Raw genomic sequence first — 15220 nt, 5'->3', positions numbered from 1 at the left:
TTAGCTAAAATCACATTTGTATGCGTATATATCATATCAATAGTCACATACTGTTGTATGGCTTTTGCGAGCAGACCGCAGTGCGAGGAATTTAAACTTCATGGACGCTTTGCACGTTTCAACTTCTGAAAAAAAGTTGTTGTCATACCAATCAACAACCGCGTTTCCAGATTGCATCCATTAAGATCTTAATTTCGGTGATTAACGATTCAAAGCAGTGAGTAAAAGTAAAGGGATGCAAGATTACCTTTCGGAAATTTTTTGTGAAAGTTACTCATAATTTCTTTCCAGCGTGATTTTTAATTGACAATGGTTTGATTATTATCAATTAAAAACAAAACTTTTGGATGCCTTAAGAATTAAATTATTATTAACCAGTAATGGGTTCCAATTCTCCGATATTTTTGGTCTTTTTGCCGTTAAAACGCAATTATGTCCCTCTCATGACGTTCGCAAAATGTCGCTAAAGAGTCAATGTTTTTCTTATTGAACTTATTCTTATTGAAATATTTTGTCCTGAACTTACATCGTTGTTTATTAGGCTACATAGATTTTGATTGCGCTGTGGTGTTTTGTCCGAAGCAGTAATTTCCGTATTTGTCGGTTTTATTTGATGGTTTTCTTCACAGATACCTGGATAATAAGCTGGTGCATAATCGTAAAGTTAAAAGGTGATTTTGAAAATAGAAGAATGGTGATTACTGATTACCTAAGCTAGCGGTAGGCCAGTAGTACATACGGTAGCCTGTACTCACTGATGTTTGCGATAATCCAGCTTTAAAACCTAGTTTTTGGAGTTGATTAGTCGTTTTCCATAACGGTTAGTCTGTTAAAGTAATCTCGGTATGAAAATTTTTACTGTTCAAAAAGGTTTAGCCAAGTTAACACTATCAAAGCACAAATTGTACATAGACTTACAATTATCATATGATGATTGATGTGTAGAATCCAGTATTGCAATTGATAATTGTATATATATATTAGTTTTAGAACCAGACATAGGCCCATCTACATAGGCAGCTAAGTTGCTTGTTATTGCAGGAAACGAAGTATGATTCTTGATTAGTGATATCTGCATTTCATATAAAATATCATTAGGCCTAGTCATCAAATCACACATTTTAAAATTCATGTATTGTTATAATAACGGTGTTAACTTTTTGAAGTAAGTTACTAAATATTTTATGTGTTTGTGTCTTTTAGGTTTTGTTTTCATTTTGCTTTTTTGATCAAGTAATTTAAGGTGTAGACTATTCCATTTCCTTAATTTTTCATATATTTGGCTGCTTTTTGCAGCAGGGAGGATTTAATCATGGATGTTGATAATAATGAAACCACCCAGACTACCATAACACAGGGTCCAAGTGGGACCAATCAAATTATCCATGTAAGGCAAGATTCCGCTTCGGAGTTAGAAGCCCTTTTTAACACTGTCATGAACCCAAATTTTAAAAGCAAGTCTTTGCCTATGAAAGCAAGAAACTTGCCTAAGTCATTCTTCCAGCAGCCAGACAGACCAAGACATGACCGACATTTTCACCATGGCCACTCTCAATCTATGAGCGGCTTAAGTGCCGGACCAGTGCAGATAAATCATTCTCGAAGTTCAAGTTCAGACTCTAACGCATCACATACCTCACCTGCTGGACTTACTCCAAACGCCAACAACAATAATGTAGCAGGTGTTGCTTCTCCAGGAATATCGTCTTGCAATCCGATGAATGGGAGCCTAAAGTCAAAAATTGGCTATGCTATGTCTCCAGCCCAAAGGAGAGTAGCACATAACCAATTTACCAACGCAAGAAATCATGCAGCGAATCTTCAAGTACCTCAGGTCGACCAACTTGGCGATTTGAAATGAGAATACTACACCATTGAGGTTGTGTCTTGAATTTAAAATTTATCCTGAATTTTTTAAAGGTTGCTCACAGTCGATCAAAGTCCTCTCCTGCCAGTTTAATGGATGTTGCAAATCTTCAAGTCAAAGCATCGGATATTCCACAGAACATGCCTCTTCCTTCCGGTTGGTCAGCTGCTAAAACGCCGGATGGACAACAATATTTCATGAAGTGAGTTAGCCTACGTAATCGAAAAGGCAGTAAAAGCTTTTCAGGTCAAGCAGTCTTACAATTGCATGCACACGGAAATTATATTATTTCATATTGCAGTAATGTGACATCATAGTTCCTTAACATGTGCAATTGCATAGATATTAGGGCCAATTTTTGTTCGCCTTCAAACTGGTGAGACCAATTGTACTAATTAGTCTAGTAATTGATATATACACAAATTTTGCGGACATTTATAAAATTGAATTGATTCCAAGACTTCTAATGGAATAAGGTTGTTCTATTGCTACTAGAGCTACATGGCTTATTAATTGCTTTTAATGTTGACATTGTAGAGAACGTATTTGTTTGTTAAGGTGTGATAGTCACCTTTTTGAGAAATCCGTGGATATGTTAGACAGCATGACACCCACGATTTGAAAGCAATAGTTAGTTTCTTCTCACTGAATAACGTCTATTAATTTCCAGTTTAGTAGGGTTGTCTTAATCAGTTTTAGAATAGTTTTCATACCACATTAATATCCACTTTGCGTTAGTGTTGGTCTTTATCACGTCATTGTGTAGGTATTACATGGGTCTTTATACAAGTATGTCTGTAAAATTTCCACATACTAAACCAGTTATACAAGATGGTGTTTTTTTGTAAATTTCCTTGCCCTTCATAGTTTCAATATAAGTAATTGCACACACTAATCCAAAACCATTATATGTATGATCATCAAATAATAATAGGAAGCAATTAACTTGAAGTGATTACTGTCACTTGATTGTGGTTATGGTCGTCTAAACGAGCTCAATTACAAAGATTACATGTGATTTTTTTGAATTATGTATATACTGCTTTTTTTATTCTCAGTGTTTGATAAATTTCACAGTAGCACTGGAATATTTTATTTATATGCCTATAAACTTAATACCAATATCATTCAGAACAATGTCTCTGTGTAAAAGTTGGTGGTTTCATAACTGTAATATGACATGTTTTCTTTGGAAACCTTGATTCACAATGTCTTATACAATCGCTTAAAATAGGCGTCTCATAATGGTGATGAACTAGCTGTCGGTTTGTGCAAGGCGTAACGGTAACGTAGTTATGTTTCAGATTCCGGACTTACACATGCGGAAAATTTTGGAACTATTACTTCTTTTGGCGAGATTTTTAAACTGTGTTTATAGTTGTAGTCGGTGAAATGTTCATTTGTCAAACGTAATTTACGATACAATATCGGTACCTTGGGCATCGATTTCATGATATTTTATCGCTCAACGGCTGGGCAGACCTTATCAGACTGGTACGGAACTACACCACGCCACGATAAACAAAATTGGGCGCGCTACAAAGAAAGATAGGCGCCCTGTAGCTCATTGCGCCTGTGACAGGGGTGTGTAAATCAAGTGGAGTTTCGGTAATCGCTACCACCTTGCTTGAATGTTCCCGTTGGAAACGTCTCAGCGGCGGCGTTGCTTTTCGCTCGGATTAACAAAAGCGAAATTATGTGAGTGTTCGCGCTTGCGGTGCTTTGATCCCGCGTGATGTGTGTGTGTGTGTTTGCGTTTGTCAAGTTCTCGTGTCCTTGTAAGAACAGTTTACAAACCTTGTTACATCAGTTTTGCGCTATATTTGCGTATTTTCTTTAGTCTGCTACTATCCATGATGATGCTATTAATGCGCACATAGCAAGTATCGTTGTTTCGGCTTCAAAATTTCCCACCGAATCTCGTTTTGGAGATAGCGGTTACAAGGATGATTGCCTCTTCTCAATGATAATCTCAGCTTGCGTTTTGCTTATTGGTAGGAATAGAAAATGTGGGAAAGTTACCACGCGCAATGCTACTTAACAGAGATCTTTTTATTGCTCTTTTGTTCAACAACTGACCTCATACTTGCCATCCGATTTGCATTTCAGCAACAGTATTACATGCGAGGCCGTCCCGCGATTCCGCGGTTTACTTCTTGTTCAAACAAACTAATATTTACACTGCTTTGTACAGACCGAGTTAATGGTGTTTGTTACATCGCCAGGGCTCAGTCTCAGAACGATACACATATGTTACCTTTCAGTCACAACGACCGCAGCACGACCTGGGAGGACCCGCGAATTGCCGTTATCAAACAACAACGACAAAACGAAGTGGCCGCCATGCAGAGTCAGTCGCTGACGTCATCGCCGGGCCACCCCCAGCAGACGATGCAGCAGAATAACAACGAGGTAAATTTAATGATTTGTTCTGGGAAGCAGTGATTGAGGTGCATGAATATGTAGATACATAGATGCCCAGTCACTTTGGTGTTCACTGTACATTAACGTAACGGTTTTCGGGTCCTTGGAACAATTATCACTAATGAAACGAATCACTATGTAAAGCCTTAGTTTTATGCACCAAATCGCAAACTCGAAGTCTCAGTAACCCAAACCTCATCTTAACCGTATTTCTTGGCTGCGGACAACAATTACTGGGAATTTATTCCAAGAGGAGACACGGTTTTTGGTCCGACTAAATATGATTTGCTTGTAAAATATCTTTCATACCCATCGATTTCTTCTCAATGAATCATTTTTATACCAAGGTCGCAATGGAACCGTTGCCCTCAGGCTGGGAGCAAGCAGTCACTGCAAAGGGTGAAGTTTATTTCATCAACCATCAAACTAAAAGTACGAGCTGGGTAGACCCAAGACTTCAAAGTAAGGCTGACCCCATGTTACTGCTGGACGGTGGTCAGTTGTCACTATTTTAGTCCAGTAGCCAGCGTTATGCTTATGTCTGTTCAACTTCATTTGGTAATTATTAATGACACTGATAGATGTACTGTAGTGTAATGCCAGTTCCATCTAAGCAGCAATGGCTTTAAACTGTATGGCGGATTTAAACCGTAGTGCTGTCATTGACTTCTCAACCAACGGGAGTGTAACTTATCTTCTAACGCCGTTACATAAGCGATCACACTGTAAATTTGTTATTTTTTACTCGCATTTATCGCTTTGGGACGGAAGTATTTCTTTAAAACGGCATTGTTGGTTTCGTTGGTAACGATACTTATCAGTCGATCATAGACTGGCTAACCTATCATCACGCGTTTACGTTCTTCTTGTTTCCGTTTCTTGTTGCCTGCGGCGTTCCACGCTCTATTGGCGAAAACCGTGCAAATATGTTCGTGAAAGTTTTTCTAAAACTCTTAGTAATTTGAATTACATTTGCTGGCTACTTTGTTACAAGTCCTTCTCACTATTGCGTCCTTACCCTCAATCTAACGTTGGAAATGGAATAATATAATCCAAGCTATTTCATAAGAATTAAAGAATCCTTTCTGTACACAATTTTGGCAGTCTCTTCAGTTTTGATTGATACTATTTCTAAAACTACCCAACTCCAATTTATTCCGAAATATTAGAATTTTTAACAAACTTTTATTTTTGCTTTGCTACCGCATGCGCAATGGGCCTTTCTCGATATGTGGTGAATTAACGAGTCCCCGTTACTTTGCTACATCAGTCAAAAGCTTTTCCATTGGTGTTATGAAGCATGTAAAAAGGTTTTGTTTGTTTACGTTGAAATACACCGCTTTGGCTGCATGGTCGCATAATGTAACCACACTTGGCGCTGCATTTACTGTATCAAGGATTCGTTTGTATTCTAGATCTCCATATCGGTTATTGCGTATTTATCTGGCCGAATCTCATACAAATCGTTCCCCGAAAATATTCGCTTACGTGATATGTTTGCGCTTTGCTTGGTAAGTTAGTTGCTGGTATTTTCTCAGCATTGACCCCCATTAAGCCTTGAAAAACATCACGTGCAGATCTATATGTAGTAGAAATATTCGTTGAGTTGTTTGTCGTATCAGGAAATCGTGTTAGGCCTTGCCCAAGTCCAGCTGGCGTAAAGCCGTAGATGTCATTATATTTTTATAAGTATGACGGTCGAGAGCATGGTCACAGTTCGGGACCTCGAAACGAACTATTTCTACCACTTAATTTTGAGTTAAAGAAAAGAAATGCTCACCCATATGAAGAACTAAACGGAAAAGAGAATGGCAACGTACGATTCCTCAATTCTCGTGGCCGATGTGGGCGTGCATAACGTCACTTGGTTTTTAATTTTTGCATTGCGTAACCAAATGTACGCGTGCTGAGTCACGGTATTGTGACGTATTGATTGACATGATGCAAACTCATAAGTTGACCGTATTGTTCGTTGTTCTGAGCAGAAGTTCAGTGTCATCCGATATAGCAACTTTGTCGATTAAATTAATTATCATTGACGAATATGCATTAGTAGCTGAACTATCTAGTTTTGAAATTAATATCACTAAAGGAACTCAGCATTGCGCGTTATTTTAAAAGTTGGTGCTAGTTATTGAGTTTGTCTCTTTATTGAATTTAAAATTTGAGATTTACGATGTCGTTTGTAGCTCTGAAAAGAAAGTTCACTCGCCCACGTTAGCTTTTGAGAATTACTATACTCCATTCTCGTGTAATCTATCAAACCTTAACGTTCAGTTGCCAAATCTGCATGAACGATGTGGAATTCCGGTTCATAAAATCTCCACGTGACATTGCAACACTAGATGCATAACTTCATATTGAAGTAACGTTGGCCGCATTATTTTGATTGTGACGTCATGCAAGCGGAAAATTTTTGCTATGCAGTATTCTGCGGGTTTAATTTTCACTTTATTGCTTGTGGTGTAACGTCTTGAAGTCTTGTAACGTCTTTCTAGCACTTGTTAGCAGCATGTTTCTTGTTTGTCAGTTAACGACGTGGTGGTTATACCGTTTTGATCTGATTTTCTGTTGCGTTTTACGTTTTTTTTCTCAATTTATTCTTTTGTCTTGGGCATGCTTTATGTAGTGTTTGAATGAATACTTTGTTCTATCCTACTGAAAATGTGGGTGTTACCCCTACGTCGCCCATCATAGGATATGGAGTTGTTTTTCGTTCTTTCTTTCAATTCACTCATTTTTGCCACAAATTTATTTTGTATCACAATTGTACAGGACTTTATCCGCAAAACTAAAACACACCAGTAATTCGGCATAGCAACTTTTCTCGTTTATTACCTGCACAATCATTTGTTTGTTTTACTGGTTAATTTAAAACGTATTCGCCTGCTAAATGAAGACACTTCTACTGTGAAATTTGTGCGGAAAGTTCGGCCAAGTTACAAGTTACAAGCTCCAAGATAAAATGTCATATAAAAAATTATTTTGTTGTTCATCAGTAACGTTGACAAACGGTCATTATAGGTACAAAGCAAACTGTTAATTGTCACCATCACGTGGCACATCTTTTACGTTTTGCGGCCACTTGGACATTAACAAATGTAAACACCTGTTTGGATTGATTATTATACGTCACCATGCCATCATTGTATGGCATTACACAGCCCTAAAATTGCTTCACTTATCGTTCGAAACCCATCTAAATATAGTGTAATTTCACCACGTTGTTTCAATATTCGTGTGAAAACCCAACGACCCTTTACATTAACCCAACGTGATCCTTTTCGATTTGTATTGGTGGCTTTGTAACCGTTTATTCGGTCCCGCGCGTGTAAGGAAATCTGTTTGCGCAATTGAAACAAAGGCGTGATGTCATAATTTAATTATTGTTGAACACAGAATCCAAACACGGGCTCATTCATAAAACAAGGTTCATAGAGTGGGATCTCCTGTTGACGTCCTTCTGTTAAAGATCGTACCATTGAGCGTGGTTTTTAAGGATTATTTCTTGAACAGTGCTTTTCATTAATTCCAGTTACACCGACTTTGTAAATGTACTTTTTTACCGAGTCGTACCGTAATACTTTGTATTGAAAAACCCTAAGTATGAATTAAGAATCGTAAATAATTAAAGATGTACACCCAAGCTTTCCGCGTTTTTCACTAAATATCAGAATTTTTAGAAAACTTAATTATTACCTTGCCATGTTTTGTAAAGTGGAATTATTCTGATGTTGTTATGATTAAGGGTTCCCATTTTTACATAAATTTTATTTGAGACGGGTAATGTTCGCGTATTTTTAGCAAGTTGCGTTATTCATCGGTTTTTGAACGTTTCGGTAGTTTGTAATGGTCCGACGCACCGTTGCCTGAAGATATCGGTTGCACAGAATAGCACTTCTACCACAGTCCGTGACTCGCAGTATCAAGTTGCTCTTTGGTGACCTTATCGTAATGCCATGGCTCCCAGCGCGCAAACTAACAGACCGAAACTTTCGATCCCAATGTTTTGCGTTGTTATCCTTACGTTATGTTGATTTCGAGCAAATGATCGAAAAACTTCTTGCGCAAGACAAGTTTTTGAAACTTTTATTTTAGCCTATTCGGATTGTGTATGATGCAATATTGCAGTCGAATTGTGTTGCAACATGTTGGGATATAATCAGAATTTTGGGTTGTATTTGTGAGAAAAAGCGCGAACAAATGCTCGTAAAATCGAAACGGCAACCGTTGCGAGTCTCACCTAAAAATCAGCGCTGGCCACAAATTGAGAATCAGGCAATTTTTATTGCCATACCTTTGACAACTTTATCAACATTGTCACTTCATAACTTGTACGGCTCGCTTATATGCGCTGTGTCTTACAGTCACTACAGTACTGAGCAGTCGATAGCGGAAACCAAAGTATGCCTGGCCTGGCAAAGCTATCTCGCTCACCAAAGTTAACGCTGTGCATTGTGTGGTCTTAGACATATATCTCTGTAGCACCTTATATAGGCTGCCTTGTGCTAGAGGCGGGGCTATGCAGATGACTTGGTGTTTCAAGTTTTTGTTCATGTTTGAAAGCTTTATTTTTTAACGATGGCGATAATGAAAACGACTTTTCCATCGTTCGTGTTTTTTCTTGAAAAATGAAAATAATATTTGCTGTGGTCTGCTTTAAACTTTGTCTTGGTCAAGTTTTGCTGAGCTGACATGGCGCTTTTTAACATGGTTAAGAGTTGATGAACGAACGGACACATGCATCACAGAGTTATTATTAAATTAACTTGGTCTTTTCAGTCCAAATAAATGTCGAAATCATAGAGATATCATTTCGCGGTCGGAAGAAAACTTTGATCAGATGGCCAGAAATTATGTTTTTGACTGGCGTTGGTTATAATTATGTCAAAGTAACAACAACGCTTTCATTCTTATAAGCCAAATAAGCGGATTTCGTGAAATCTTTTTGTCCGAAATTAAACGATTAAGCGATTATATTGCTTCGTCGAAAAAGGAACGGCTTTTCTCGGTCAAACTTTGTATGATACTTGGTTACCGTCAAAAAGGTCAACACCATCTGAGACAATAACAAATCTACTGTTACGACGCCCAGGTAAACCGTTTCTGTTCTACAGAGACGTCGATATGTATCCCAGGTGTTAATTTGCACCTAGCCCCTAGCCCCTAGCCCATTTAAGGGTCGGAATTGCCAGTTTGAACGCTCGAAACCTTACCCAAACGGGTCACCACTTTGGAACCCATCTATGTTTATTTTATTTGTCGAGTTTTACGTCATACTAAAGTGTTTGTTTCGTGTCGTATGTCAAGCGTTACACTTTGTAGCGCTCTGTGCTCGGCATATTGTCGTCACGCTACCGAACTCTTGTCAAGTGTTATCGTTACGTGGTTTCCAGGCTTCGTCTTTCCTGTTCGGTCTCAAGCTTATATTGAGTGATGATAAATGAAGTAGAATTGGGTGGACTTAACAAACATAGGCTACGCATTGTGTCTTTTGCTGAACATTAAAACGTTGTACGAGCCAAACGTTGCAGGTATATAGCAGGTTCAATATTCGATAGCTAAGCTTTTTTTATTGCCCCGAACATACTGCCCTACTGTAGGCCTTTCCCCGTACTGACAAATAACGATACTCACACTGTTAAACGTTGTAGTAGTCAGCCCGACTTACAAAAAAAAAACATATACAAGCTTAGTTCTCCATATGCACACATTTTTGTTTGTCCTTTTTCGCATTCGTTTATGATCGGTGGCATTAAAAGGAGGCAAGAGACACACGAGCACGACTCTTGTTGGAATAATTCCTGTGTGGAAAAAACGTTCGTTTACTCCCGATCAAAATGCGATTAATATTTTTTGGTATTTTTAATATGTCTGTTTTATAATTAAACGTTTATCTTGCAGAAAACACGTATTTATCGTCGTCGCTTTTCTACATTTCATTTAAGGCCTGGGCAATAAAGTGGTCCCCCATTGTGAATGGTGTTAACGTCGCGGGCTTAATAACCACCGCCTCCTATTCAAGGTTTGACACATTATTTCGTCACGGTCACGTGTGAGATGAAGCGGAGCGCAACGGCTGGTCACGGTCTGCTGGTTTTTAATAGAACACGATAGTCTTTACTTGGCGACCGCGCTCCGGGCTATGTTGCCAACGTTCTTATGTTTTGCTGAAAATAACTCTTAAATTCGTTCACGTTTTTTTTTGCCAGTACCACCGCTCCATAACACGCTTTACGTGCTCGTAGGTCTGTGCTTCTTTCAATGAATGTGAAGGTCACTTCACTATGAATTAGGTTTGTTTGAAGACAAATACATTGCCACTCGAGAAAGATTTATTTTAATAATCGTTTTCATCAAAGTTTCCATTTCGCTCGTTTATTAAAATTAATTTAAAACGCGATTTGTTATCTGTCAAACGCAATTCAATTTTCACACCGTTTTATCCACGTAATCTAGGTAATGGGCAGTAACAAAGTAACTCCGGTGCTTATATTGGACTAAGAATCGGTATCAGAAAGGCAACAGTGGGTCATAATTGCCTTTATCTTTACTTTTATGAGTCACGTCCCCTAGTTAAGTGTCAGTTAACGAGGTCATGGCATTTCGACTTTGTGTGAAGTCGTTGCAGGTTTTGCCTTAACCCTTTGTTTATCAGCTAGCTGTTTACTGGTCTTATCGCCCCTCCCAGTTAAAACGTTTAATGTTGTTTCCCGTTGAGGTAATACCCTTCTCACCGTGTCGGCTTAAACATTATTTGCCTTTGTTTTGCTCTTGCTGACTGTGATTTTATTATCCTTCATGAAGTAGAGGGAATTTTTCACGGCGTGACGTGCACAACTTCAAAACCGCAATTTTTCTTGAAAAAAAGCGTGTTCTTGTCAGTTGAAAGCGAACTCTAGTGTACTTTCCCGCTAGCGTCAAAGTTGTCGTTTCTCAAGTCGTTCGGTGCACAAGATTAACACTGGAATTGAACAGCTGGTCAGTGAAGTCTATCTGTTCAAGCTGGTCTTGGACGTTCCAATGCTTTGTTCTAACGAGTTGCACATTTTCCCAAATAACCCTCCGTTTCATTACCCAGCAAAAGCTTTCCAGAGAATAACGTCAGTTCGATTGGTTTACTTCGCTCGTAAATCGTTAACCGGTAAGCGATCGAAATCACGACTTAGAAGTTAAACAGCCTACCAGGGCAAAGCTTTAATGTGTACAACTAGATAGTTAGGTCAACACAAGGTTCTCATGTCATTAGCCTTATCCGTCGGAAGGCAACAGTCTCTAATTCGGCGACAGATGCCACCGCCGTGTGCTTTAACTTGTTTGTCCATTTCGTTACATCCGCTTTCGGTCGTAGCTTTATTTACATTGGCCGTCCGCCATTGAGGTTTGCTTTATAGAGCTGTTTATGCGACTGTGCCCCCCACGCGTGATTTAGCGACCACTAAAGGCTTAAAGGTCTCCATTTGGTTTGTCACTGGCCTGTTACGCCCTTGTTGTGTGGTTGTGTAAATGCCACCTTCTGAAATGTCAGATGTTATGATGAATTTGTTGGACCGTTTGATAAGCGTTAAAACGGTTTCATTAACTTGGATTAGTATCGTAATTATTTGCAAGAGCTGGCGTTAAGAAGTAACATGTGTTTCCAGCTAAGCGCAGTTAATGTGGACCATTAAATCATAAAACGGTGTACACTGTTCAATCAACCACCTGTCCACGTTTTTTATGACTGCACATCGAATTATCAGCTATAAAGAGTAAATTCTCTTTTTTTCGCTGTGAAATGAGAGAAGGGACAATTCTGTCAGAACAAGGTTTCTTGTTTGGCCTAAACCTAACATATGAACCATAAATCCTATAATTTACAATAACTTTCTTGATATATACGATTTGTCTTTTGATTAACAGACATGCAGCAGCAGAACACTGGAAACCAGTCTAACAACACACAGCTGCAGCAACAGCTTATGAAGGTAATTAAGTTCGTGTGAAATCGGTTTGTTTTTACTGATTACTGGCTATCCGGATAAGAGACGTAAACAGATATTGTGAACTTTGATGATTCAACCAATCACTTTTATTGACATAGTTATAAACATGGAAAATAATACTTAGTTTGTCCAAATTTTAATTTGGTAAGTTATATACTATATAGCTTTTGGTGTGGTTTGATGTATATTTCTGTCTATTTTAGGTCGATTTAACGCGAAATAGTAATGGTAAGTGCACCACAGTTTTTCCATTTCATAACCAGTATTACCATCTCAGGTTAATCAAATGGACATGGCGAACAACCAAGGGCCGAGTCGAAGTCCTGGCGGCATGCTCCCGCAACAGAGCATGATCAAGCACCTTGTCCAAGAGAAAGAAATGGTGATGAGAAGACAACTGATGAAACAGGTCCGACAATGCTTTAGCCAGTAAAACCTGTTAAAACCTGATAAAAAATGTTAAAAATCATCATGATAAAAAACCTGTTACTGAAATGAAATACGCTGTATGCTTAATTATAACATCGTAGTTTCGCACATTTACAAGCGCCGCTATGGAGCGGTTCTCCTTTATAAATGGCAGCTCAGATAAGTACGACCTGGAAATGAACGGATGTGGTGAAAACCGCCTACAAAGCAAATATACCCACAGCTTTGAAGGTTTTAATCTTTCGAGCGCCTTATAGCGGCCTTGCTTGGACTTAGGCATGCATAGTCACGTGCTATAGGTGACGATGAGTAAGCGATATAGACAGAGCAGCAGCTTGAGACATAGCTTGTTATGTGACCATGACGCATCATTTGTCTTTGGTAGCAGCTGTCTTCGAGCGGAATGGATCCTTTCCTGGGTGGCAATAATTCCAATTTTCATCAGCGAGATGCAAGTCTCGACAGCGGTGTTGGCATGGGAAGTAACTACAGTCTGCCTCGCACGCCCGACGATTTCCTCGCTAATGTTCAGAGCAATGTAGAGGAAATGGACACAGGTACCGTGCCTGACTTGCTGCGTATTTTCAGTTACTTTTTATGGTATGTTTTGTGATAAAGTTGCTAAGGTTGTTAAGTTTTTGACGATCGTTGAACTAACGAGCTCTGGTCGTGCACTATTTCTTTGCTTATAATGCTGACATCATTGTTAGGTGACGTAAACAGACGCGTCCACGCCGGACAGCAACAACAACATATGATGACGTCATCAAATCAACCGCAGCCCCAGCATCCTCACCCACCTCACCTGACCCCCGATCCTCGTTATCCGGACTTTCTCGACACCCTCCCGGCTAGCAACGTCGATTTCGGCGGCTCTGGTAACCATGGCAGCCAGAACATGGTCCAAGCCTGTCCGAACTCGACCGCGGCGGCCCTAGACGGCAACGACCTGGTCCCGTCTTTACAGGACACCTTGTCGTCAGATTTTGACGTTGAGAGCATGCTGAACCACGTCAAGACTGAGAACGTTGACAACGGCATGATTTGGCTCTGATCGGGCCCATTATCTGCTCTCTGCTGCACTCCAATGGCACCACTACTTGCACAACAAACTCTCTCTACCACCTAGAGTCGCACTGGCTAGGTGGTGCTTTGATTTTATACAATTAGATTACTTGTCAATGATTATGTAGTCATTGTAGTGTATAAAACACGCTCCCGAGCCTCTGAGCCTTTCCTAGGTAGATTACGCGAACGTCTTCGATTGTCTCGTTGTTAAAATTGCTATACCTCGGGTGCCTTGAAAGAGTTTCATTTTATGCGAAAAGATTTTAACGACGTTTCACCCAACAAATCATTTTGACCGTCGCATTTTGCGCAGCAGTCTTTTACATACCGTAGTCGTCAAAGCCAAAATGTGTTACGTCATAAAATATTTTAAGACAGGAATTTGTGAAATCTCCATCATATAAACGATACCATCGTAGGTGACCTGCACGCTAATACTCACATCCAACTGTAGATGCGCTGACTTCTCTTGTACTATGCTGTCTTGCAAAGTAGAAATATCCACTTACAAAATGTTCATTGCATCCTTGTACCTTGACGCTTATGCGATATTTTTCATGACGTCAGCTATAACGTAACACATTTAACGTATTGCTTATTGGTTTGATACATTTTTATTTTTCTTGCCTTTAGGTGCCTTTTATTTAGTATATAGCTGTTTTGTAAAGTTATTTTCTTTTATAGCAACACTTCGCAAAATTCACGCGTTACACTTCGGCTTATCCCTCATTAAAAAGGCGTTGAACGGCTTAGGTGCTGATTTCACGTTTGGTCATTTTTTGTTGAAATATATAAATGCTTGTTTAACTTATCGATTTGCAAAGGTTTTTAAATTACGTTTGACCTTGAAACGTTTTATTTCAAATGAAAAATCTTAAAAAAATATCGATACCAACTAATCGTTCGGAATATTGCTTCGGGTGTTTCCATGGCAACTGCCTACTTTCTTAACAAAGTTGTCATTTTACAACGAGGAGCACTTTACGTATAAAGATCCAATGAAATCAATTATGATATTTTTATAGTTTTACGAAATCCTGTATTACGTAATATCCCGCATCCAAAAGTTTCTCAATTTTTCGTGCATTTTTTTCACGGTTTTTTGTTGTTTTTGCTAATATCGATATTTTTGTAATCGTTTGTAATTAGCACCAGCAACACACGTTGTGTATATATTATAGTTTTCATTTTACCAAAAAAATCTTATCGCTGTATTTCATAGTAATTGGTGGTGTACTATTTCTGCTTTTCCATTGGATCTGCTCCATATATTTTACTATAGCGTATTTTTGAATGATGTGCCATTTTTCCGTTATGATATCCCCTCGTATATCTCTCTTTAGCCGAAAACTGTAAATGAAATGTGCCTTAAACGATTTCATTTTCTTGCCAGACTCTATACATCTATTTAGTCAGGGTTTTCTAAAATTAACCTCGACCGTGAAAT

General features: G+C 38.9%; 1 protein-coding gene across 3 annotated transcripts; it reads left to right on the top strand.

Annotated features, from left to right (window-relative positions):
• Window positions 1–1207: 1207 nt before the first annotated feature.
• Window positions 1208–15149, top strand: LOC143466246 (transcriptional coactivator YAP1-like). Of its 3 annotated transcripts, none has more exons than XM_076964888.1 (8): window positions 1208–1834; window positions 1921–2069; window positions 4132–4279; window positions 4639–4723; window positions 12194–12258; window positions 12554–12685; window positions 13091–13262; window positions 13416–15149. In XM_076964888.1, the coding sequence occupies exons 1-8, from the start codon at window positions 1313–1315 to the stop codon at window positions 13757–13759; spliced, it is 1617 nt and encodes a 538-aa protein (XP_076821003.1). In that variant the 5' UTR covers window positions 1208–1312; the 3' UTR covers window positions 13760–15149. The 3 variants fall into 3 exon arrangements, with proteins under 3 accessions (XP_076821003.1, XP_076821001.1, XP_076821000.1); XM_076964886.1 differs by having other exon boundaries at window positions 4639–4753; window positions 13094–13262; XM_076964885.1 differs by having other exon boundaries at window positions 4639–4753.
• The last annotated feature ends 71 nt before the right edge of the window (window positions 15150–15220 follow it).

This window comes from Clavelina lepadiformis, chromosome 7, assembly GCF_947623445.1.
Source record: "Clavelina lepadiformis chromosome 7, kaClaLepa1.1, whole genome shotgun sequence".
NCBI classification, from domain to species: domain Eukaryota; kingdom Metazoa; phylum Chordata; class Ascidiacea; order Aplousobranchia; family Clavelinidae; genus Clavelina; species Clavelina lepadiformis.
The sequence above is the reverse complement of the archived record's forward strand: the minus strand, read 5'-3'. Positions and strand labels throughout refer to the sequence as shown.